General features: G+C 36.2%; 1 protein-coding gene across 1 annotated transcript in view; it reads left to right on the top strand.

Moving 5' to 3' along the window:
* The window catches only part of EVI5 (ecotropic viral integration site 5), a 70,329-nt gene that overhangs the window by 31,084 nt on the left and 14,531 nt on the right, over nt 1–24,714 (top strand). Inside the window, exons 17-18 of the mRNA XM_009584565.1 lie at nt 5,100–5,195; nt 17,404–17,499. Of these exons, the coding sequence (XP_009582860.1) occupies nt 5,100–5,195; nt 17,404–17,499 (192 nt within the window). The remainder of the gene's footprint in view (nt 1–5,099; nt 5,196–17,403; nt 17,500–24,714) is intronic.

Here is a 24,714-nt window from a genome sequence, read left to right on the forward strand (position 1 = left end):
ATATAAAAAGACACTCTTAAACGACAGATTCTGATCACTCTGTACTCTGATTGTCTTTAGTGACAGAAGAGGTTCATTACTTCAACACTGACTACTATTGTAGAATTAGTTTAGGTTCAAAAAAAAAGGGGAGTAAAAGTAGTATTTCAATGGAGAGGTGTACGGAAGGGAGTGTTACAGTAGTCATTGCCTAACAGTAACTAGACTTTAAGGGGACAGCCCAAAAACACTGGGCAAGAGTCATTTTTATTACTGTCAATGCACAAAAGAGAGCCCAATCTAATGTTTGCATCTCAGATTTAATTAGTTAATTTTGTAACTAAATCGATAACCAATTACTAATAACTTGTGTCTTCATAACTTGTGCATACTTAATATGGACAAGAAATAAATCTTTCAAGCTTTTTTTCTCTTAACTTGGATGAAAATTTTCCTGAAATTGCTACTGATATTTACTTCAAAAAAGGGCAGTATTAGTTGACAAATCACAATAGTTAAGAAATTATTTGCTAGACACATGAAAATAACTTTCTACTTAAATCTTATTTCCAAAAGATGTATGAATAGTATTTTATAAAATCAGCTAGAGCTGAACAGTCAGTAATTTCTAAATAGGATACTTATTAGTATGTTAAAAATAGTAGAGATTAATAATCAGACTACCATTTATTAAACTGTGGCTGTGAGTTTGCCACTTGAGAGTAGATGCTGTTACATAATTTGTTGTTCATAATCACATCTTAGTTTTGCCCTTAATGTAACCAAACCTTTTCTTATGTGCACTGCTTGTTTCTATTCTCATTCATGCAGAACACTGTTATTGGTTGAGTGTTTGTTTTTCAGTTTTATCCAATATACATGCATTTTGCTTGTATCACCATACATACATCAAAGACTGCATTAGCTGCAATTCCATCAAAGGCTTCTGTGGACAATATGAATCAAGAGTGTAGTTTTGAGTGGTTTATCATTGTCACTTAGCCTGGAGATGAAATGACATCCTTATTAATATGCATAGTTTTGTTATAATATCACACTTCTCAGTTTTTACAGATTTTCATTTCTTCCTGTAATGTCTCCAAGGTAATGCATAAATCTAGCCAATTTAGTTGTGTAGTAAACTCTGATCTTCTGTTCATTACTCAAAGCCACAGTGTGTAATTTGTAATTGGCAACTTCTTTCTAGTTTTGCCTTATAGTTCTTTCAGCAAAATGAAGCTGATTTTTGTTGTTGTTAAGTTCCATTTTAAAGAAATCTAAGAACGGTAAATAACTGAGATGTACTCCAGGTATTTCAGGGTTTTTTAGGTTTTCATTTTTCTTGCTGTCTTGCCAGTTCCATTTGTTTCCAATGGAATCTGAATCTAAAGTGCGGTGAAGATGTAACTTCTACTGACTCATCAAACTTATCACAAGCTTTTAGGAATCAAGCCACTGAATCTTAACTAGAAGAAATTGCTTCTACTGACTGTTTCTTGTTTACCATAATCACTGGTTTCCTAAGTGCTATTTTTTTTAAACGCTGCGATTATCCGTATTGATCTTCTTTTTTTTTAAATATTCACGATCTTGGTGACATGTCTTTTCATATAACCCATAACTTTTTTGGTCTATTGTTTTTTGATACTGAAAATCCTTGTTAATCCTTACGAGATTGAGAGGGTGTAGTCAATATTCTGAAGTTTTTATGTTGACTATAAAAAGAGTAGTATGTCTTTAACCTGACTAATGAGTTAATATACATGACTATTCTCACTGAGATTATTTGCTTTGAAAGTTACGTTCTAACATGGGTTAGAGAAAAGTGTGGTAATAATAGACAGAGCACCAGTTACATTTTTCAGAGATCTCTGAAAGTAGCAGTGGTCAATACCCAGTGAAGTAGTGGTACTGACATACAGTAGCATTAGATCCTGATACTTGTTTTACAGTCACTGATAGGAAAAAGATTATAGTTTACATTGTAACATGTTTTCCAAGTGGACGTTTGTGATATGAAAAGAAATATTACCAATCTGATGCATATACATTATCTGGAGTTCTACTGTTTAACTGTGAGCTAGACTGTGACTTCTTGGGATGAGGCTTAGTGTAATACCATATAGACTCCTGTACTGTTTAAATACACAAGGTTTGGTTTTTTGCTAACTGTGTTGACCGATGCTCACATTTAACTTGTTGGAAACTACCTTTCTTCAATGTAGTTTCCCCTCATATTCCCTTTTCCCTCTACCTCTGACATTTGTCATGAATTTTCATTGTGACTTCATTCTCTAATAATCTATACAAACAATTCAGCAATGTTTTACAGATTTAATAAGAATGCTGTGTCATCAAAAAAATTAAGCCATGTTAAACAATATACACAAGTTTAAGTGTTCTCCCACTCCTTAAATGGGACATAACTTGGTATTGAACTTCCTATTGCTGTTTCAAACTCATGAAAAGCTTTTCAGTTTCAAACTCTTAACTATACGATAATATACAGTTAAGTGAAAAATGAGAAGATATAAAAAGCCATTGTCCTTTGACAGTTGATTTGTAAGGATTGTCATTCTGTTTCCTGTCCCTTGCTCTCCACATTCAAACTACTGGAAGCATGATTTTTAGCTTAATCTAAGATTCATGCCAAATAGTTTCACTTTTTCTTGTTATAGAAGAGACTATTTTAAGTTCCTGTCTCCCCACCTCTATACCCCAATAAATGAAGGAAATTCCTGCTTGGGATTGTTTAAGGTTATTTCACTGTGTGAGGAAAATGAGATTTTAATTTTAAAGTGAATTTAAAGAAAAAAAAAAAAAAAAAAGCTGAAGTTTAAAGTAAGAACGACATTGTTATGCTTGTCAAGCCAGAACTGTGCAACATTACTGGCTTTGTTTATATTAACTAGGTTTACAAGGAACCACCATATCCTATGACTACTATGCAAGGCATATGTTACAAGCGTGAAGGGCTAGCCTCCAGCAGTAACAGCGGACTTGTCATACTTACAGTCCTTCTAGAAGTAGGTTCAGTATCTGTAACTTTACTGAATAGTGTTGCTACCAACTTAGATTTGGCTTGCAATACAGATAATAGCAGGTAGGTTGAACTGAAAAGACAGTACTGCAGTGTAAATAACTGAAATAAAGCTATTTAATATGTTACTAATACAACAACTTTGTATTCAAAACTGATGAAGAAAGTTTCAATAATCTTTCAGGTAATGTCATGGAGCAGTACAGACAAATGCTAAATTATTGTAGCACTAAATATTTTTAGAAGTTCTACCTTGCATCTCCTTAAATCTAGCAAGTTTGTTATTCCCGATTCCATTAGAAACTGATACTTGATTTTTCGTCCTATTGTTTCAAGTCATTTGAAATCATGCTCTAGTTTTATTTCTGTCACTACAACTTGGCTAGGTAGCAATATTTCTAATTGAAGAGGTCTATCAAAAAAATACATATTTGGATTTTCAGCTCCCCAATTGTTTTTTTCTATGCAGAAAGAACTGGTACATTATTTCTGGAGCCTGTATTTTTCTTTAAAGGATAGCTTAAAATACATAAGCATAAATTAAAATTTTTGTAGCAAGTTGTATCTCATACCACCTATAGAGCAATTGTTTTCTGTCACTGGTGAGTACTGTTACGTTTTTCCCTCTTAATCTGACTACTGCTTCTAGGCAAGGACTTAATTTCAAATTGTTTCTTGAAACACAGCACTGATCTGTCTAATGAGTTTTGCTAAAGAATTTACAACATAAGATTGGTGCCCTGCACCAGTCTTGTCTTTCCTACCATGTTAATTTTTGTGGTAATTATTGAGAACGTGCTCTGTTTTGGAGATAAAGCATCAGGGCCATCTAGAGCAACACTGTTGACTCATCTCAGATACCAAAGTCAAACCAAGCCAGTCTGTCCTTTAGCTTTCAGTTAAATACATGCAATCCTGTGGACTTGTGGGTTTGGCTCCATTCGAGCAATCGTGCAGCAGAATTTAGCAATAATGGCTAAACTTTGGCTAGCACATGATGGATTCCTCTGAAATGGACTCCACTGATTACAAATGCTGTTAATTAGATGCTGTAGAAGATGCACCTTCATTAAAGAGATCTTTTTTCAAACAAACAGCATGTTCTCAAGTAGCTACTATAGATAAGCTTTGGCATGTTCAATTCAGTCTCAGCCAAACTGTCTAATGAAGGGTAGTTAAGTACTGTCAGTTTGAAGCGCACATTCAAATAACTGAAATACTGGAACTGACTTACAGTAACTACAGTTTGCAGAGTTAGACCAGTCTGCCATAAAAGTAGGTGTACCTGAGCCTAGTCTGTCTCTTCCCCAGAATTATTTGCACTCCAGCTGAAAGTATTGCTCACTCATTATCTATCACTGTTTTCTCTCTGTGGTTGTACCAAGCTGCTGACAATATAATATTAATTGTTCTGTGCTCTGAAGTCTTGAGGACTTGCCTTGTAAAACAGAAATAAGGAAATTTCCTTCTCTCTTGTCCAAACTCAAATTGTCTATTGCTTATAGGCAAACTTAAGGTTAAACTTACACCGGGAGTCTGATTGTAGGTTATGGGCATTAGAATTTTATTCCTAAACTGTCTTGCAAATCTTAAATGAGGTTGAGAATATCTGTGCTTTTGTGTTTGTTTTTTTTAAATTTTATTTTTTTAGACAAAAAGAATGATGAAATAAGTAACTCTTGTGTAGCTTTGCTGTTTCTTTACATATAAAATCAAAAGTTGAAGTGCGAGTTGTTTTTTGTTGTTATGTTGATACTTTCTCTTAATTTACAATATAACATTTCTGGAACACAAGACAGCTGTTTTCTGGACCTGGAAATTGATAACAGCATGTTTTCAAAACTACACAGGTTTTTTTAGATTATTGTAGTTCAGAATTGATATTAGATGATTACATAATTCTATGGGTTAAAATTAAATTTGGGTTCTTTAGAATATGCCTTATCAATAGGAATGATATTTCACACAGCAATGTATTAAGTTTTCTTTACATACATGATTTTGGGTAAAAGCAGTGCATAGTCTTTAATCAACTGAAACTTGATACTATTTGTTAGCTTCAATCTATTACTTCTTTTAGAGTAAAGAAGAAGTGATGGCAGTACGGCTCCGTGAGGCAGACCGCATTGCAGCTGTGGCTGAACTCCAACAGCATATTGCTGAATTAGAAATCCAGGTAACAAGTGATGGCATTAAATGTGTAACTTGATACTGATACTTTTTGTACTTTGTGGTGTTTTTTTTTCCTTCCTCGGCTTTCTTTCCTTATTAACCTACTGTGAATACAAGGCACTGCTTTGCGAAGTGGGACAATGCTATACTGCTGAATGTGCCTCCTTTGTAAGCAAAGGCCTTAAATCTATCGTATGGGCATACTTCTGAGCTGTTAATAATTGCCTCTGTACAAGAACCATGCTACAGGCAACACTAATATAAATTCTGACTTCTGTATTTCTTTTTTGTCCTGTAATTGGTAATTTTTACCAATTAATAGATGAAAACATCCTCTGCTCCTAAAAAAAAATGCACACATTTTGATTCCAGCAACCATTCTTTTTTGTGCTTACTCTTCTGCTGTGACCAGTGTTGGAGGATTTGTTGTAAAACTCTTACTCCCTTTATGTAAATCTTGAAACCAGAAATGTTATTTACTGATATCACGTCACTGTAGGATCTGAAGATGCATCCTTTGGCCTCTGTGTTGTTCCTTATGCTTTCAGTTCCTTTTGGAGCTTTCACTGTCCTGTGAACTCACTGCTTCCTTGATGAGAGAACCATAAATGACTGTTCTTTATATTTTCTTGGCTTTGAGAAATCATGATGTCTTATTGTAGTGTGTCCTTCCTATACTCATATACTGTTGTCCTGTCTGAATTTTGCTGTGTCTATCTGGAAGGGCTTTCTTGATTATTATTCCTAAGTTACAAGCTAGTTACTCTCTAGTTTACCTTTTTTTTTTTTTTTTTTTTTAAAAATGGTATTGCCAGTGTCTGTTTTCCCTCTGAAATCTTTCCTTCAAGGTCATGATTTTACTGTATTGTGTCAAAGCCTTCTTTTTCCCTATGATTTCTCAACTACTTGCATCTTTTTCATCTCTTCATATATAGAATGTACAAATAAATTTAATGGAGCTTGCATAAAGAATTTTGACTTTGAATATTTTTCCTCTAGTGCAGCAGGCACTACATCTATTAAAAGATAAAGCAATCATTTCTTTTAATCACATAATGCTTAGATAATACTGTGATCAGTACATTAGAAATACTGAGGTAAGTACAGTAAGCATTGCCTGTGAATCATTTATCATCTGGTAAGATAGCAAGAGAATAGCCGAGTTTAGGTCAATCTTCTACTCATGTGTTAGCATTTTACTTAAAAAAAAAAAAAGTTTAAAGGTTACTTCAAACAATGTGATTTTGTAGGTGAAGAGCCAGTACTCATTTTGCATTATTTTCACTGTAGCACAGACTTTAAATGCCATCCTGCTTCCATTGTTTGACTGATACGGGTCTCCCAAAAAGTACTCTACTCTTGATTTTATGAAATGAAGAAATGGTGAATCCCATAATGATCAGCTGGTTTTTCTGATAGCCCAATTGGAATTGTGTTCATTTTTAAATGTAAATACATCTGACTTGGTCTTCTGTTGTTTGACTGATCAAATCGTCAGTGCTCAGTCATTTTATAGCTCTCTCCTATTCCCTTTCCGTATTTCTGCTTAAGCCATGGGTGCCAGAATTTCATGCGGATTTTCATAATATCTTGTCATGAGACAGGTAAAGAAGTTAAGTGCAGGAACGTAATCTACTATTTCATGACACTGGCTAATACATCCAAAAATTACACTGTCCCACTGTCAAGATACTGTACTGTCTCATGTTCGGTTGTTTATCCACATCATCTCTCCTTCCTTTTCACAATTACTACTTTGCATGATGCAATCTTTAGTTATGTTTTTCCGTTTTTCTCATATTCTAGGTGGCCTTGTTCTTTGTTTCCTACTGAAGTGCATTTCAGGTTCCAATTTTTTTGGTGTTCTTAGATGATTACCTGTTAATGATTTCTTGATCTGTAGTCTCTTAGTAAGATTCTTGATTTTCTGCACAAATGAGAATGGATGTGCTTTCTTTGTATACAGTCTGGAGTATGAAGTCATTCTGCAGCTGTGGTTCATGTTTCTAATTTAATGAGTTTGCCCTGTTAGGCTTTTGGTGAACTATTGATCTCACTTACACTAGCCTGAAATACAACTTCTTCAGTTGTGAAATACAGGTTTTAAGTGCTAACTGTGTAAAGACAGTTAAAACAAAAGTGATTTAGTGTAAGTAAGTTCCTCTAATGTCAATTTACTTATTTTTGACACTCTAGATGTGACTTGAAATGCTTTTATTGGGCTGTGACAGATTTTTTTTTTTTTGTAAGATTCTGTAAGCAAATAGATATTTTTGACCAGTGTGTTTTGCCAGCAAATATGAAACTTATGATCAAAACTTCCTTTTTGGGTACTCATGCTCAAAGGCCTCCGAAACACCTGCACCAAAAAAAAAGTAATAATGGAGTTGGAAAGCCTTAACTCCCAAAGCTTGTAAACTATAAAACACGCAACTGATAATAGAGCTTAAATAAAAGCCACTTTTTAAGGAAATCGAAAATCTAGATAACTTCTTCCTCATTGGAGAAAGAGCTGCCTCCCACTCTCTTCCATTCAGCTTGTCACTGGAATTGCTGTGACCTGATATGGCGAGCAGAGGGCCTTTTAATCTGGACTTGCCTTAGCGACTTAAAATGCAATATTTAATAGCATAAATACATTTAGCCAGTCTTGGAGTGTAGGTGTCAGTCTCAAAGTAATTGTGCTTTTAACATGGAGCATCACAAATAGGTCTGCTTGTCATATTGTTTCAAAGCTGATAAAGATGAAGGGAGGAAGTTAACTTACCACCTAACCTTCCTTTTTTTGAGGGGGATGGTGCTTTTCTAAGAAGCTCTAGGGATTCAGTGCCAGGTCCACATGGTCTGTAGCAATGCTTAACCTAAATCGTGCAGATTTCTTTTAAATGTTCATGTAGGTGTAGGTGCAAGACACTGGTGTTAAATTTGTAACACAGAGTATCATGACTCCCACATAAGAACTGATCTGACATTACACACACAAATGCTAGATTTAAATCACAGTTTCTGGGTCACTCTTAGTTTTGGTTAGTAATAACGACAGAGAGGGAGAAGGAGATAGAACTCTATCATTTAACAGTAGATGTAATTCTGTAGCAAGATGTCAGTTTATTATGATGTTAGGAAGTTATTTTTTGTATATTCTGAATGTCATCTTATCTTGGTCAGGCATTCAGTTCCTGATGCTAAGCTTTTGAACTTTTGTGTAAGTAGATTCAAGTGCAAAGAATAGTTCAATACATGATGGATATTCTTAAACAAAAGAAATGTATGAGTCATCCCTTAGCAAAAATAACAAAACATTGAAGTGTAACTGAAGTTTAACTTATGTTGCATATACCTAAGCCTCATAAGTGACAAAGAAAACCCCTGAAGTTATGTATAAACAAAGGTTTACTTTGTCAGCCTTTGTTTTCTCTTCTATCCTTATTTTTCCTCTCACTTGCCAGTTCACCTTATAAAACCCTTGGGAAGCAAAGATGCCTTGGAAGTATTTAGCAGGCTTCTGGGCTTTGAGCAGGGCATTTGAGCAAATTATTAACAAATGAAGGATGGATTTTGGATGGCTGGGCTGCTATTTTTTGCAACTCCACGCTGGGGAGAAGTTGTTCTCTTCAGTATGATATGTTCTACTTTCTCACAAAGGTTAGACATTCACATCCTATAACTAAATTACTTGTTTTGGCCAAGCTATATGCACTTTCTGACCCCTTTTGTCCCATCCTTTTGTAAGATATAGAGAGCCAGGACTAAGGAATGGATATTGTCTCCCTTTATAGACAATCGGCAAAACCTCAGGTTTGTTTCCTCAGGGAATTAGTGTTTTCAGCTGAACTGGTCTGATACCTTCAAACTGCAACAAGCAAATGTGTTTAACTTCTTAATATTAGTCTTTAAAACCCTATTGCTTTTAGCTTGTGTGTGCTTTCCTAAAGCTGCCAAGAAAAGCCTACCAAGCTTCACTACACTTCTGGCCTAATAGCAAGTCTTCCTTCTGATCGCATATGGGCAGTCCTGTTGGTCCCTTGGTGTTGTTTTGGTTTGTTGTTTGTTTTTTTTTTTTAAAAAAAAAAAGCTTTCCATGCAATAGTTGAAGGAATGACAGATTAAATGAGAGAAAAAGGCTTTAGAGAAATTCAGTCAAGATTAAATCAGTTACAAGCTAGAGTCAATCAGCTGGCTAGGGTAAGGAGCGGTAGGCAAGTGAAAGTGTAGACAGACTGAGGAAGCTAGAGCTGGGTCAGCTGCAGTCTCTGAGCTGCAGCTTAATCCCCCTCCCTCCATTTCTATTCAGGTGACTTCTAGTATCCTCTTAAAATTATCCATGGCTGGTTTGGGTTGGGGAGGTACAGAGCACACTTGTAATATAAAAAACTTTTTTTAGGTCTGAGTAATCTTAAAGCAAAAACTATCTGTAAGAATTCATTCTCCTCTTCTTAGGTTGATCTGGATAGGGGGTAACATCACTTCCTCCTGATGTGTTTCCTGGCACATTCAGAGAATTTTGTCACATTTACCCTATCTCTAACCATGTCAAAACTGCTTTGAGAACAACTGTAAAGGAAATCCATGATTGTGCTAGTTCTCTCCCCCACAGTTTAAACTTTTAGCACTATTTCGTTAGAATGAAGCCTTTCAATGACCTCTGTTTAATAACTTTTCCAAGTACTGACTGTTGAGCAAAGAAATTGTTTCCATCTTTACAAATTACAGGAAACTTTTTTTTACTCTTATCAATAGTGGTGTGTGATGTTAGTGATGTGTTTTTTGAAAGTCTAGAATGAGTCACTGTAAAGTCACTGAAAGGACACTAGTTACCACATTTACCCTTCTGAATAAACTTCATTTACATTTTTAATGCAGTGTCTTTTGCCACAGAGTAAGAATTTAAAAAGCCTCCCCTGAAAAGAGGCTGAGACAGATTGTTACCAAGTAAACATTTCTAAGTCAGAAGAGATCAAACTAAGGGTGTTTGTGTATCATCTTTACTAAAAATGTCTAGAGGGTAGGACATTTCCCTATCTGGTGTGCCTGGATTTTGGCTGCCTATAAAACCATTGGTTTTGTTTTTCTGTGTTTTTAAGTTTGCAGTTATTAAAGACAACCCTAGATGCTTGCTTATTATTTAAAATGGCCTATTTTCTTGTTGACGTGTATTTCTTTTCCTACTCTGATGTGATCATCAAGAGCGTGTTAGAAATCTTTGCTTGTGCTCCTCTTGGGATGAAACACCTGCAACTGAAATTTGATTACATGGATCTTCTGTATCTTATATTTAGACCTTTCTTGGTTGAGCAGCAAAAGCAGGGTTAATGCCTCCAGTGTTCCAGGTGGTTTCCAGTGATTTATTTATTTATTATTTAAACTTTGTTTTATCGTGACTACTATACTTGATTTTTGCGGGGTACTATATATACAGTAATGGTGTCAGGTATTCAAGATCAGCTTTCTTTGAAGTAGTCTGTCACTGCACTCTTGTGTTGCCAGCTGTGCATCCTGGTCCTCTGCTGATTGAGTTTGGAAGGTCTCCACACGCTCAGTAGTTCTCAGTAGGCATCAGGTATGTTTCTTGCGACTAGCTGCTGCTTCTTTTGAAGATACAGAAAAGCTGTTTTTCTCTTAGAAAGCCAGACAGAGGAGGATTTAAGTACGATACTATAATCATGAATCTCAACTGATACTTTTTGGTGGGCAGAATTCTTCCTCATTCTAAGAAGCAAATTTTTGGGGAACAGATTTTTCTTTTCAGGAGTTCTCAGTGTAGCTCTTGGTATGCACACAAGTACAGTAACTCTAGTACTTCAGAGCAGGATGAGAGAGGTGAGAGCTTCCAAAACTGAAGGGGCCTAAGTGAGTTCTGTTTTAGCAGCTGCTTTTTTGATCTGTAGGGCTCATTTCCTGCGCCACTGCCCGTGCTACTCCCTCTCTATACATAACCTCTGAGGCAGGAGGTTGGATTGCGTATTGTCTGCTTACACTATTACAAGTGCCTTTTCCTTGAACAGAGGTGATACCTGGCCAGTAGAGTGTTTGCTTCCTTGACACAGGGTTTTCTAACCCTGTTAGTGCTGGTGGAGCTGGGCTGTTGGAGGACATGGTAAGATTGAGGGGAGTTGTTAATCTTCAAAAGCAGCCAAATCAAGATGATGGATCTTTAATTACAATGCAACACCAATAGGCATTACTTTTCTAAAAACTCTTCCAGGAAGAGAAGGTAGGCACTGCAGTGGTGCCAATATGCAGAAGCAGTACCCCAGAGAAATGGATGTAGAAATTCATCCACATACGACTGCGGGGGTTTTTAAACAAAATTCCTAGATTCCAGAATCAGCTAGCTTTTATTATTTTGCTGTTCTGATAATACTCACACTTTGCTTATTGATATGTTATCTGGCTTTCTCACTGTATATTCATTTTAAACTTAAAATGGCTATTATTTGCCTAGAGACCTGCTATTCTTCTTTGTGTCATGACCTCCCCAAATACCACAGATTTTCTGTAATAGTGCTCCCCCTCAAAAAAAAAAGCAAACCAACAACCCACATCCTATGTGTATAATCTTAGATTTAAAAAAAAACACCAAAAACATGAAGAGAGATTATGAATTGCTTATGCTATTTCCTTTTAAAAGGTGTGATGTTCATACCTTAAAGACTTTTAAATTTTAAGTGGAGTCTTAACATTCACTTTTGAACCAGTACAGTTGATCTGAGTGTTTTCTTCAGAAGTATAAAACTACTCAAGCACAGTAGTACAAAATTATTCAAGCACAGTATAAAACCAATGCAGAATGAAATGCCGGGTTTCTACTGAAGTAAATGCTACAATAGGAAGCATTCAATTAAATTAACTCAAGCTACATGAAAGCAATTTGATTCTTCTTATGTCAGTGGGCTGCCTAGTAACTTAGGTGTGGCCTCACCTTGCATACTGTGTGGAGTTCTGGGCCCTGCAATTCAAGAAGGATGTGAAGGTCCTTGAATGCATCCAGAGGAGGGCAACAAAGCTGGTGAAAGGGCTGGAAGGAAAGTTCTATGAGGAACAGTTAAAGACTTGGGGCTTGTCTAGTTTGGAGAAAAGGAGGCTGAGGGACGACCTCATTGCTCTCTACAGCTTCCTGAGGTGGGGAAGTGGAGAGGGAGGTGCTGGTCTCTTCTCCCTGGTATCCAGTGATAGGATGCGTGGGAATGGTTCAGAGCTGCGCCAGGGGAGGTTTAGACTGGATATTAGGAAGCATTTCTTTACTGAGAGGGTGGTTAAATACTGGAACAGGCTTCCTAGAGAGGTGGTCGATGCCCCAAGCCTGTCAGTGTTTGAGGCATTTGGACAATGCCCTTAATAACATGCTTTAACTTGGTCAGCCCTGAATTGGTGAGGCAGTTGGACAAGATCATCATTGTAGGTCTGTTCCAACTGAATTAGTCTATTGTATTCTATTATGAGAAAGCCGGGCCAGTGTGCAGCCAGAACACATGAAAATGTTAATTTAATGGAAACAGAAAGCCTTAGATTTTAGGTATTTAAAAAAACCTGAAAGTTAAAGCCAGATTCAGAATATAGAGGGGCCTTGAGCAGGGCAGTCAGCTCCCTTTTTTTCCTTGATGGTTTTACAGAATACAGGTTTTATGTCCTTGCTCTTGAGACACCCTTACCATTTAAGAGAGTTGAGATTTGTTTTAGCTGTGAAAGACTTGCCAAATCAATCCATCCTAAAAGCATGTATTTTGCAGCACATCTGCATGGCTCAACACTTGAAGCAAGAAGCTAACAATAATAATATTAGGATTGACAGGATAGAATAGAAGATATCAAGAAGAAAGAAGGATATCAAGAATGTCCTGAATATGGGTTCCAATCTCCCTGGCTACTGCAGTTGGACCATGGAGGGTGCAGGCTTCTGTCCTTTGGGCAAGCAGCCCTCTGTTCCGCAACTCAAGTTATCCTTTGATCTCAGTTGTTGAGCTTCCATCTGCTATAGCTGGTTCTTAGGCTGAGGTGGGTTAGGCCAGACAAGACTTAATCCATACAAGACTGATTTCTTCCTGCCTGAGCCTAGAAACCTTTTCAACATATACTGTTGGACCCTTAGGAGAAGAAATTAATTAATCTGTTCTTTAGACAATTATGAAACCCGGAAGCAAAATGAAGGATGGCAGCAGTAGAACAGGAAGAATGGAAAACATGCATCTCCAGAGAAGCAAATCAGTAACAGAGGGCTAGTGGTTAGTTATTCCTGGAAGATTGTTATCTTCAGTTGCCCTGCAGTACATCAACTAACTAAATAAATGCAACAGCCATATCCTGCAGATAGTGAGCTGAAGATGAAATCTGTAAGAATCCATCAGTGATATGGATATGTCTTTTGTTTCAGTTCCATTCAGTACCTGTTGCATCTTCACTTTTAAGTTTCTGTCCCACTTGCAACCTAGCTAATTCCCTGTCCCTCTGTTTCTTGGCCAAGTTTAATTCAGGTTCTGAACTGAGAACAAATGGTAACTCTGATATTAATCTCAGTTGTCTCATGACTAGATCAGTCTCAAGAGTTAGAAATTTTATATATATAATATGGTATTATATTTGAAACCAAAAAATCCAAGCTGAAGCTGCTCAAGCCTTCTTAATTAAGCTACTAAATGAAACAAACATAAAATCCTTTGTGCAGTTTCCATGTGTGTTGATAAATGTTTGGAGCATGAGTGTGCTTGCTGTCTCTGGGGCTTTCACTAATCACAGTGGCATATCGCTGTGCTTTGGCACTAATCTAATGTCATCTAGAATTATGATGTACAAGTAAGAATCTAACCTGCATGGACACAGAATGTAGGGTTTGTTTTGCAGTGGTGGTGGTTTTCACTATCTCAAGATGTGCATACACGCTGACAATACTCCTTAAAAGACACTTGAGGATGCTATTAAGATCACTTGATAAAAACAGTAAGAAATAGGTTTTTATGATAATTGGGAAGTAATAGATAATGTGTTGTATAACCTAGGGTAGGTTGAGAAGCAAATCTAGAATGACAGAATTTTTGGGAGAAAGTATTCTGTCTTTGTGACAGATACTAACAGATAGAAGGAAAGCTATTAATACTGCTTTCTGTCATGTTAAAAGGAACTGCCATGTTGAAGTTTTTCCTGCCAACCATTTTTCTTTTTGACTTCTGTCAAACTGCCCTAATGAAAAACTAGTGTTAAAGAATATTACTACCAAATCTAAGTTGCTCACATTAAAATTTGCCTTTGATTAAAAAATGCTCATCAGAAGCTGGAAATGGCTAGAAAGTAATCTGAACTCAATGCCAATATGAAATGTGACTGGAAAGTGAAACAATTTTGCAGATCATAGCAATATTTTGTACTTGTATGAAAATACATACATGTGTGGATGAGAAATATCAATATCTTCTCACAGTTTTAAAGAATGTTGGGTAACTTAAAGGTCATAATCTGACATGAACCTACTTTTTATAAAAATAGATGTGTTGGTTCATTTGAAGTATGTAAACTTTCAGCTGTCTGCTTACTATTTATTCTCTGAATTAGATGATTTGGGTAAGAATTAAAAAATATTTTAATGCTAAAGTGTCTGACCCTTGCATATTTTCTACTGGTTTGGTACTGCGCCTGCATGAGTGTCTTTTAAATAACTAAATTTATGGCATGATTAATCAACTTAGCTTATTTTTTTAAAAAAAAAAGTAGAATATATCCTTGCTGTTGCTCAGAGAGATGAGCAGCAGTTATGAAGAAGACTCTGGTACCTTGTCCTAAAATGCCATCCTTCCAATTTACCCACTGTAGACAGACTTTGTAGCTTACAGAACAGGGGCTTACTTAGTTAGCTAGAAATATCTGATTTCCTTTGCAGCTAGTTAAAAGGATCAGCTTCTGACCTCTAGTGTTTTGAATGTTGCAAGAGGAAGTTACAGCATGACTTTTCTTTGAAAAGTATGTTTGTAGAAAATTACATTGCAGGGTTCCTTTTTCTGTGCTAAATGCATTTTTGTGAACTGTTAGCTCTACAAAATCTGTAAGTTCTGCAAGGAAAACTGAAACTTATTTGCCCTTCACTAATAATGAGGATCTTGCAAGCCAGGCTTACACCCTACATTCAGCTCCAACTGGTTGGAGCTAGAGTCAGTTCTTCCATGAACAAATTTACATGTCAAATTATTCTGTGATATCTGCATTAACTTTACAGTGTTACTTATGGAATAAAAAGTAACAATAAAAACACTTAAATATAATTAAAGTGTATCACTCCCAATATGGTATGCACTAACAGCTTTCGGCTATTTATGCAGTGCAAACTTAAGCTAGTAAATGTTATTGCTTCTGCTGTTAGTTTATACTGACTTAACTTGGGAATGCCTGTTTCATGTCCTCTTGTGCATCCAGTTTGATAATAGCTGAGCTATTTATTACACTTCCATTTTATAAAGGGCTATGGCACCTATCTTCTATTTATGGTAAAACCCTGGTTTACTCTTGCTTTTTGATACTATAGTGTATGGTTACATAGTAATTTGGAGCCATAGAACAAGAGGCCTAAACAGAAAAGTCAGGGTTTCAAACAGAGGGAAGGGACTTGGCCAAGCATTTCTCCCATATGTTCCTACTACCACAAGAGATCAGGTCATTCTCATTGTCTGGAATCTTAGTTTCTGACAGCAATGAAGCTTTTTCTATATACAAATGTAAACAGCATTATTTTTGGTCTGCAGGTTATGTTGCTTCTGTTTTGGTGTCTCCAATACCAACAGTCATCCTTGTAAATAGAGATGATGGGTTTGTGGGGGGCGGGGGGGGCTTAACCTATTTAGGACAGGAACAATTAGTAATATTGTTAATGTTAATCATTTTTTTGTGAATTTGAGCCATGGAAACTGTTCAATATGGAATTATGCATTAAAGGATTTTGTGCCTCCATGTTGCAGATTCTGTGAATTAATAGTGAATATGTAACGTCCTGGTACGTGTTCTGTTCTGGTGTTGATATTTCAGAGGGGTGTTTTAAAAGAACCTCTCCTTAAAGCTTTTTGTCTTGTATTTTGAAGAACAGTTGACACCCTTCATTCTAAAAGGTATTTAAATTCTGTTTGCAACTTACTTTGAACTTGCCTGTTGTTGAAATTAACTGTTTGCTTTTTTCAAGTATAACTAAAACTTCAGCAAAATAAGCTACAGGTAGAATATTCCCATTATATTTGTATTTCTGTAGTATATTGATTGTATGTGACTTACAGTCAAGGTAAAGATTTATATAAAATCAAGGTGCTTCTGTTCTCTAAAGCTGGTGGCTGCTTCAGAAATTACTCGGCTGGAAAAAAAAAAACCCAAACAACACTGCTCTTGACTTATCAGTAGCAAACTGAAGACATGGGCTGCCTTCTCCATCAAGGGTGGTTATTTATCTCAGATCAAGTTTGATTCGGTCACATTAGGATTCTCTTTAGAGACAAGCTGAAAGTTAGTGTTGCAGGTATTCAAGTGCAGATGACACCTTCTTGAGCATCTTGAAACTTAGGAGCCGCATTTGCTGGACAAATGAAGGAAATCTCACATTGCTCTTCATCTCTGGCTTTTTTCCCTTGCCAGTTTTTCTCTGTACTTCTCACAGTATTGGTGCTAGGGGACACACCTCTCTTCACTTACGCTCTCTGGAACTCTTATATGATAAATACCACAATATTTTATATGTTAACTTTTTTTTTAGGGGAGAAAAAAGCTTGTCATATGGTAGTGTTTCCCAGTGCATGTCCTACAATGCAAGGAAAGAACATGTTTTGTTTACTTGTCACTTGGAGACAAAGGGAAATTCCTTGTTACTAAATGAAAACTTTACATTAGTGAAAATAATGTACACTAGGATATGTTCCATATATTGACGGTATTCTGTAGGGATGCTTTACTGAATTGCATATGAAACCTCACATACATTGGATGTGAATTCCACCTGTGAAGCTTTGTTAATTCTTCATGCTCTTCCATAGCATCCTGCCTGAACTATGGTTGGTATTGAGAGGGTCAACTTAGTCTGAGCTACTGACACCCCTAGATACCTGCTGTAACTTCAACGAGATTAAAAGTGGTGGATGGTGTCTGTGAATAGCTTCTGTTCATGACAAAAATACGCAGACAGTTAAAATAAGATTTTTAATATAGTATATCTGTTATTAATTTGAATAAGATTCTTTTTTTAACCAAAACAGAAAGAAGAAGGAAAAATTCAAGGGCAGCTTAATAAATCTGATTCTAACCAGTACATCAGAGAACTGAAGGATCAGATAGCTGAGCTGCATCATGAGGTAAGTGATAAAATACTACTGTCTCTGATCACTTGCACCTTTTGTCCTGTCTTTCATTTGTAGCAGGTTTTGCTTATCTAATGGTTATTACAGTTTCAGTACCTGATTTTGTCAACATACGTTATTTTAAATGAATCCAATAAAAATAACTCCTATACATGAATCTTGCCCTTATCCTGGGATGTAAGAGAACAAAAAATTGCTTAGTTACATGATTTGACATTAAATGAGAACAGCATTTATGTTCTGTCTTGTTTTTTTCCTTAATTTCATGAGTTGATCATATTTCACTGTGTTGCATTTACTGCGAACCTGTGGGCATGAAAATAAGCCCCTTTATGTATTTGCTACAACTTTTAAGGCTAATTCAGTTAGAAACCGCATTTGTGCAATTAGAAGAGTCCATGTGTAGATTTTTTTTTTTTAGTTCTTGCTGTTGTGAGGATGCATTTTATGTGGTAGTATACTGAGATTGCTTAAAAAGAAAAAGGATGCTTGCTTAATATCAGTTAACAGATTTTTAAGTTTTAAACTGCCAAAACCTTCAACCTATGAAATCTGTCTTCAAACTTCCTTGCTCTAATAGTTGTAGTAACACTTTGTTAGTTAAAAAGATCAGAAGGTCCTGAAACCGAAATGGCTTATGTAACTACTGTGCTCACCAGCTCATTTCAGTTCATACTGCATTGTGAAGAAATGTCTTTACCCAATACTACACTGTGTACAAAATGCCCAGTCATCTTTGCATTGTAGTGTGCTTCTGTTTCCATACGCCTTCTAATACACAGCTCTGATAGTGTTGCTTAAAACCATAGTATCATAGAGCAATACAACCTAATTATTTCTTTGTTGCCTTTTTTGCTTTTGTTAAATAAACACATCTTTTCTTTATTTAAGCGTAGGCAGTGTTTTCATAACAATCTTAGCAGATTCAGCCTTTTAGGATCAATCCGTTGGGAGTTATAACATAGTGGAGGATCTTGGAATGCTGTCTATGCTATAGATTGAAGATAGTCTCTAGGGGGCCATCAGTCCAGCACCTTTACCAATCATTAAGATCACTTAAAAACAAATTTAAAAATCAATAACCTGGTGTTTTCCATTAAAGGACTAGAACTAGCTTGGTTTGTTCCTTATGAGAAAGTAAGCTGCTCATAGAATTCCCAGAAAGCCAGATATTTTGCATATTTTGCATTATGAATAAATAAGGCACTGAACTGACTTTTTCCTCTGCTCAGTGTAGGTTTAAAAGGTAAGAAACTACTGCTTTGGAGGAAAAGTAGAATTACTGTTGGAAAGCTGTTGCATAATTTTCTCTATACAAGCAGTTGTCATATGCCTGGCTGAGCAACTCAATTGTCATGAAGGCATACAATTGTATGTGTCTTTAATGTGTGTAAGTTTATGTGAACAGGTTGGAATGAAGACGAGGTTCGTTAGCTCACAAAACAATGATAATTCTAAGTAATATCAGTGATTCCTAACCAGTTAAGTCTAGACAAATCTTTATTAGCATTTCAATTTGATTGAAAGAAAATATAAGCTAGGGAGAATATGAATTTCAACAATAGTAGAGTTTGAGTAATTCCATGTAGAAGAGCACTCCTCTTCCAGATGTGTGCTTTGCTGTGGCTTAATTTTTAGTTTCCAAACTAGGTAAACACTATAGGAACAAAGTATCTCATTCTAGGATAGATAAAAACAGTAGGAAGAAACTATGTATGTAGTAGACAAGTTCTACCTTGGCAGCATTTCTGAATGCTTCCTTACACAGAGTTTCTTAAAGACTGGAAGTCCTTGTTTACTAATGACTTTTTTTCCCCTTACTGTTGCATATCTATTTGTCTAGTTTTTAAATAAAAACTTTGGAGGGAAAGTAACATTTCATGCACAATCCTTTATTTTGAGTATAACCCACTGGGCTGATTTTGAGATAATGTCAAGGTTAAGTCTGAAATGTATGCAGTATTTATAGGTAAGCTGGTGCTAATAAATAACAACTAAGTCTTGGATTAACTGCTAGTAAAGCTAGCTGCTAAGTAAAGAACTTTGCTTACAGTGTTTCCTGAAACAGCAAAATCTGAACAAAATGGCAATAGGAAGAGGCAAAAATGTTTGACCTCAAGTGCTAAATGTTAGGATTAGTATAATTTAGTCAATACCAATTAAATAAACCAACTTTTTTACATCTGCACTGAAGTGTCTTCATGTGTAGATCCATTAATGACCACGCTCTTTGCTTTTTGGCTAGCTGCTTTTTGATTCTACTTCTGCAAAAGCTAAAAGAAACGTTACAAATTTGCAAATTCATCTTCCTGAAGATAGGGTGATGGTGTATGTGACATGCTGACCACAACCTCCCAACTGGTTAACCTGTAAAAGGCACTGGTAAAGGAACAGAGTTCTTGGTGACTGCATGGTTACCATCTAATATATTGTAATTGCAGAGCTTTTAAACTGGACATAAATTAATGCAAAAGTTATAGTTTAAGGTGGGGGTGGGATGGGTATGTGTGAAACAAGACTAAATGTCTTGGCATGGCCATCAATGTTGATTCTGCTTATTGAACTTTTTTTCCTCTCCAGTACTGCATTTTTACAGAAGTTTACATCAGAAGAATTGCAGGTTCTCTATCTGAAGGATGGAACAAAATAATGTACAGATCCTATATTGAATATAAGTAACTGCAAACTAAGTCCATATTCTGGCCTTTTGATAAACACTATTTCATGTCTTTGGCTAGCAATCTGAATGTATGTGTTCCTGTATGAGTGGAACCTGGAGGAGTTAGGTACTTTAATCCTATCCTGTGATATGATCCATCAGATGGCAATGGTACCATTACATGGCCACAGCATGATCCATCCTAATCGCAGAGTTCCAGTGAAAGGTCTACTGTTCCATCAGTGTTTTCAGGCCAGGCTAGTAGCCAGGGACAGGGCAAACCTAGAACACCAGTAAGGAACACCAATAATGAACACTAGAGAACGGCAAAGAGAGGGTTGCTATTACTGCCCAGGGTCTAAAGCTGAATCCTCTCCACTAAGAGGTGGTGGTGGTGGAGTTACTATGGCACAGCTGCAACAGGCTGCTGCTGTAACACCTCTTGACTTCGTAGTGGAGGAAAGTTCGACCCTCAAATTTCAGGTATTTCTCTTACCCGTTCCAGTGTGGTAACCTAAATCAGCTCATATCAGAACTCTGCATATAATTTCAGAGGATTAATTTTATTTTTTTTAAGTTTTGTTTATACTTTTAAAAACTTCCAACCGATTGCCCTTTGTTGTAACCTGAGTCCATTGATTAATTTTGGTCTTCCTTTTCTGAGCTCAAAATTTTGCATGTGTCTTAAATATGGTGCAGCTTGCAGCCTAAAGGATAAATTTCATCTGCTTTTATTACTCATCTGGGAATAGTAATGCTGCAGTCAGTCTTCTAATCATATTATAAGAAGACTTATTCATAGTAACTTCAAGTTGTGTTCCTTTTACTGAGTAAAACTGCACATGCTGGAAACAGGTAGTATGGGCATCCAAAACTGAACAGTTAGGACATTGCTATTAAAGGTACAAGGTAAATTACATAGAAAAAGATGATGCCTTTTTTCTTACTTTCAAATAAGGCAAAATAACTATAAACGAAATTACTGAACTGGATTTTTGGTTTGTTCTAACAAGATATCTGCCTGATTCCTCTTATTACCTAACCAGTGGATTTCTGTAGTATGGTAAGTTGAATTGTATAGTGACTGCTTCACAGTAGGTCTTAAACTTGTATTTGATGAACACTTCAGAAGAGCAAACAGACAAAAGCTGGAGCTTTGAGAACATTGTAACAAGACTTGTGTTGTAGACTTCTGCTGTGTGCACACCATCTTAGATCTACTCACATGCAGCTCTTTGCACTAACTTGAGTAACCAAATATGGATTAGAATAAAAATATTTAACATAATTTTACCTTACTATGTAAAATGCTGAATTCGTATTTAAATTCCTCAGTGCACCCGTAACTTCAGAGTTCACATACATGTAAATGAATTATTACTAACTTGCAATTTTAACTTTAGTAAATATGTCATTGTTATGTTCATTCCCTAGAAAGTTACTGACAGTGATGCTTTAATCTTTTACACAACCTATCAACATTTGAAGAACAGCTGGTGCATAATGAAAGGACACTCAGAGACTGTAGTATTTCTAGTTAGCCAATAGCTAATCCTGTGAAAAGCTGTATATATTTAGTACCAGATTAGTGCTGCACTTCCTTTCCTCCTTATTGGCTGAGTTGTTTTATTGGGCACAAAGTTGTTAGATGCTTATGCCTTATGGCTTTATTGTTGCAGGCTGAAACTAGTGTGAAAACCTGAAATTTTGAGGATTGTCACAGATTCGAACAGGAAGTCACAACGTAAATGTCTTTCAGAGCTTTTAACATGCACTAGACTTAAATACTCTGCTTGCCTTTTCAGAAATTCGTTTCCCATTGCCATTTGTTCTTTTCATTAATTGAAATCTTTCCACCTAGCATTTTCTTTCTTCCTCCATTTTCCTTCCATTCTTAAAGCTATCTCTACAGCATTCTTGACTTCCTCTAGCTTAGTAGGATTTTAACCTAAAATGCTTTTCTATTGTGCAGCCCTCACGGGCTGCAGCTTCTGTGAAGCAACTTTGTTACTCTTGTCAGTAAGTACACAAGCTTTGTTGCCCTGTCTTTGGCACAAGAGAAATAAGGTCTGGTGAGCATTGTACTCTGTCACTTGACCTTACATCTGATGTGCTTTAACTGATGTAACATAAATGGCATAAGTATACAGGCACTGCAAGACTTGTACTGTGGGTTACATACTCTCAGGCTGGACCAGGAGTGCTAGGACTTCATAGAAGTTGCCTTTGATTAGACACTGAAATGTTAAGTGAAACCAACTTTTGTGAACAATTTTTATTCAATAGAGTATCCCACTTCAGTAGGTATAGTACTGAAGTAAAGCAGTTACTGTATGTGGAAAACAATACGTAGAAAGTTTGGACTGTTAAAAGTTTCCATTAAGTAAAGTTGAAGGTTTAAGAAAAACTGACTAAGATAAATCTTGAACTAGTTGTTACTCATTTCAACATAAATCACATACTGGGGAAAAAAGGCAGAGGTTCTTTGTAGTTTGCTACTCTTTACTTTTAATCCAAACTGAATGGAATTAAATGATTTATAAACTGCTGAAGTTCTGCATTTCATGCACTACCCCTCTGTACATGCAGTCACTTTATATATATTACACAGCAGCTGTCTCTGCTTCCTGTTAGATGTTGCAAGGCTTGTATGTGTTACCTAGATTACAGGAGTGGTACAAAAGATTAGAATTGACATGCTTACCCACAAACTACACTGGCAGACCGCAAGACACCTTTGGAGACAAAAGCAAGTGGTTTCCAGTCTTACAGACTTTGTGATTTAGGACTGAAGTGCTTAAGTTTAAATTGTATTTCAAGTGAAACTTTGTAAAGTTTGTCTTTGTCATACTGCTAGCTGATCTTTGTGTCTCTTGGAATGCTTTATGACAGTTTTCATATTAAAAGCTAAATTCTGCCTAATGTGTATTCCAGTTCACAAAAGCAAGTAGCCTCTACAATTTGGGATTCCATAAGGCTATGATTCTACTGTGTATTGGCCATTTGCATTAGGGGACAGATTTATGAAGGGGAGCAGCAACATACAGAAACTTAGTGCTTCCTTCACTTAGCATGCATTTTTTCCTTAGAAAGCAGGGATGTGGATGTTGAAGATAGCTCTTTAAAATCCATTTTTAATGATGTTTTCCTATACTTGAGGGGGGAATAATTCCTGGAGATGCAAGATGTCACATGTATAATTGAAAAATGTGCTACTTGCTGGAGTTTAGGAACATTCTGGGGAAAGTACCACTACATATTTGCCTATTGTTACATTCTTTCCCAGGCATCTGCTATTGACCGATGTCAGAGACAGAATACGGAGCTAGTTTTCTCCTAGCTGTTCCTCTGTAATGAGATATACTCTTAATAAATTATTACTTGAAATATTTTGAGAGGAAGCAAGGATGAGATTGTTTGCTAATGTGCAAATCTTATGCATATGTTTTTGGTATTTGAATGAAAAACAAAATCCTCATACTAGTGTGGCACACTGTTCGAACAGTTAGAAAACCCTCTGCAAACTGCCTATGTTAACAGTATTTCAGCATGGCTGATGGAAAAGAACAAGATGATAGATTACTGGAGCATTATTATTCAGCCAAAATAATTTTTTGAGGCTTTTAAAAGGCTATAATAGTAACTTTAAGTGAAATTCTGGTGATTAAATTCTTGCATATTGACAATGCAGAGAAGGGGAGATTTTTTAAAAGTATTTCCCATTTTCAGTGTCTGAAAACTTGATGGCTATTCAAATAGAGACCACTAGTTTACTACTCTTCCATTCCCACATACATATAGTTTATCTAGGAATGGATCTGATAACTATGTTTTAAGAACCTAATGCAGTCAGTAAGATTTTGATGTAGGTGTTATCTCATGGTCTGATCTTGCTCCTGGTGAGCTAACATTTTAAGATGGGCTTAATGAAAAGAGATATAAAAGTTGGAGATTAAATACTATGCTTTTAAAAGATTTTGCTTGTGTAAATAAAATTCAAGACACTTTAAGTAATTACTTTGAGGATAAATAATGCATAAGTTATGACCAAAGGAGTAAATGATAATATGGCTGAATTAAGGATACATTTTGCAACTTGGGTTAGCTTTCTAGGCTTTCACTGCTGAAACTAAAACGGAGAAAGGAAAGTAAACCGTAGCCATCAGTGTGAAGGATTAAAAAAACCCCCCCTATATCGGCCACATAATACAACACCTAAATACAATTCAATGCACTATAGTACCCAGGAGGAAAGTTTAAACCACTTTAACAGTTCCTTTGGTCTTAAATACCATAAACTTGTATGGTAGGTAAGCTGTGTTTAAAAGCTGCCAAATTATTTCCTCCTTATTTTTTTTATTATTAGCTAATAATCTTAAATCAGCATGGTACAGTGAGTGGTTCTGGTCCCCAGCACAGTTAGTCCAGGTTGTCCCCTGAGGAGATGAGGGAATACATTTACAAGCAGCTAAATGACGACTCCGGCATAGGCCATAGATGAGCACAAATTGATGCTGCTGCTTGTGGCCCACTGGAGTAGCACAAGATGT

This window comes from Fulmarus glacialis, unplaced genomic scaffold (assembly GCF_000690835.1).
Source record: "Fulmarus glacialis isolate BGI_N327 unplaced genomic scaffold, ASM69083v1 scaffold11249, whole genome shotgun sequence".
Classification (NCBI taxonomy): domain Eukaryota; kingdom Metazoa; phylum Chordata; class Aves; order Procellariiformes; family Procellariidae; genus Fulmarus; species Fulmarus glacialis.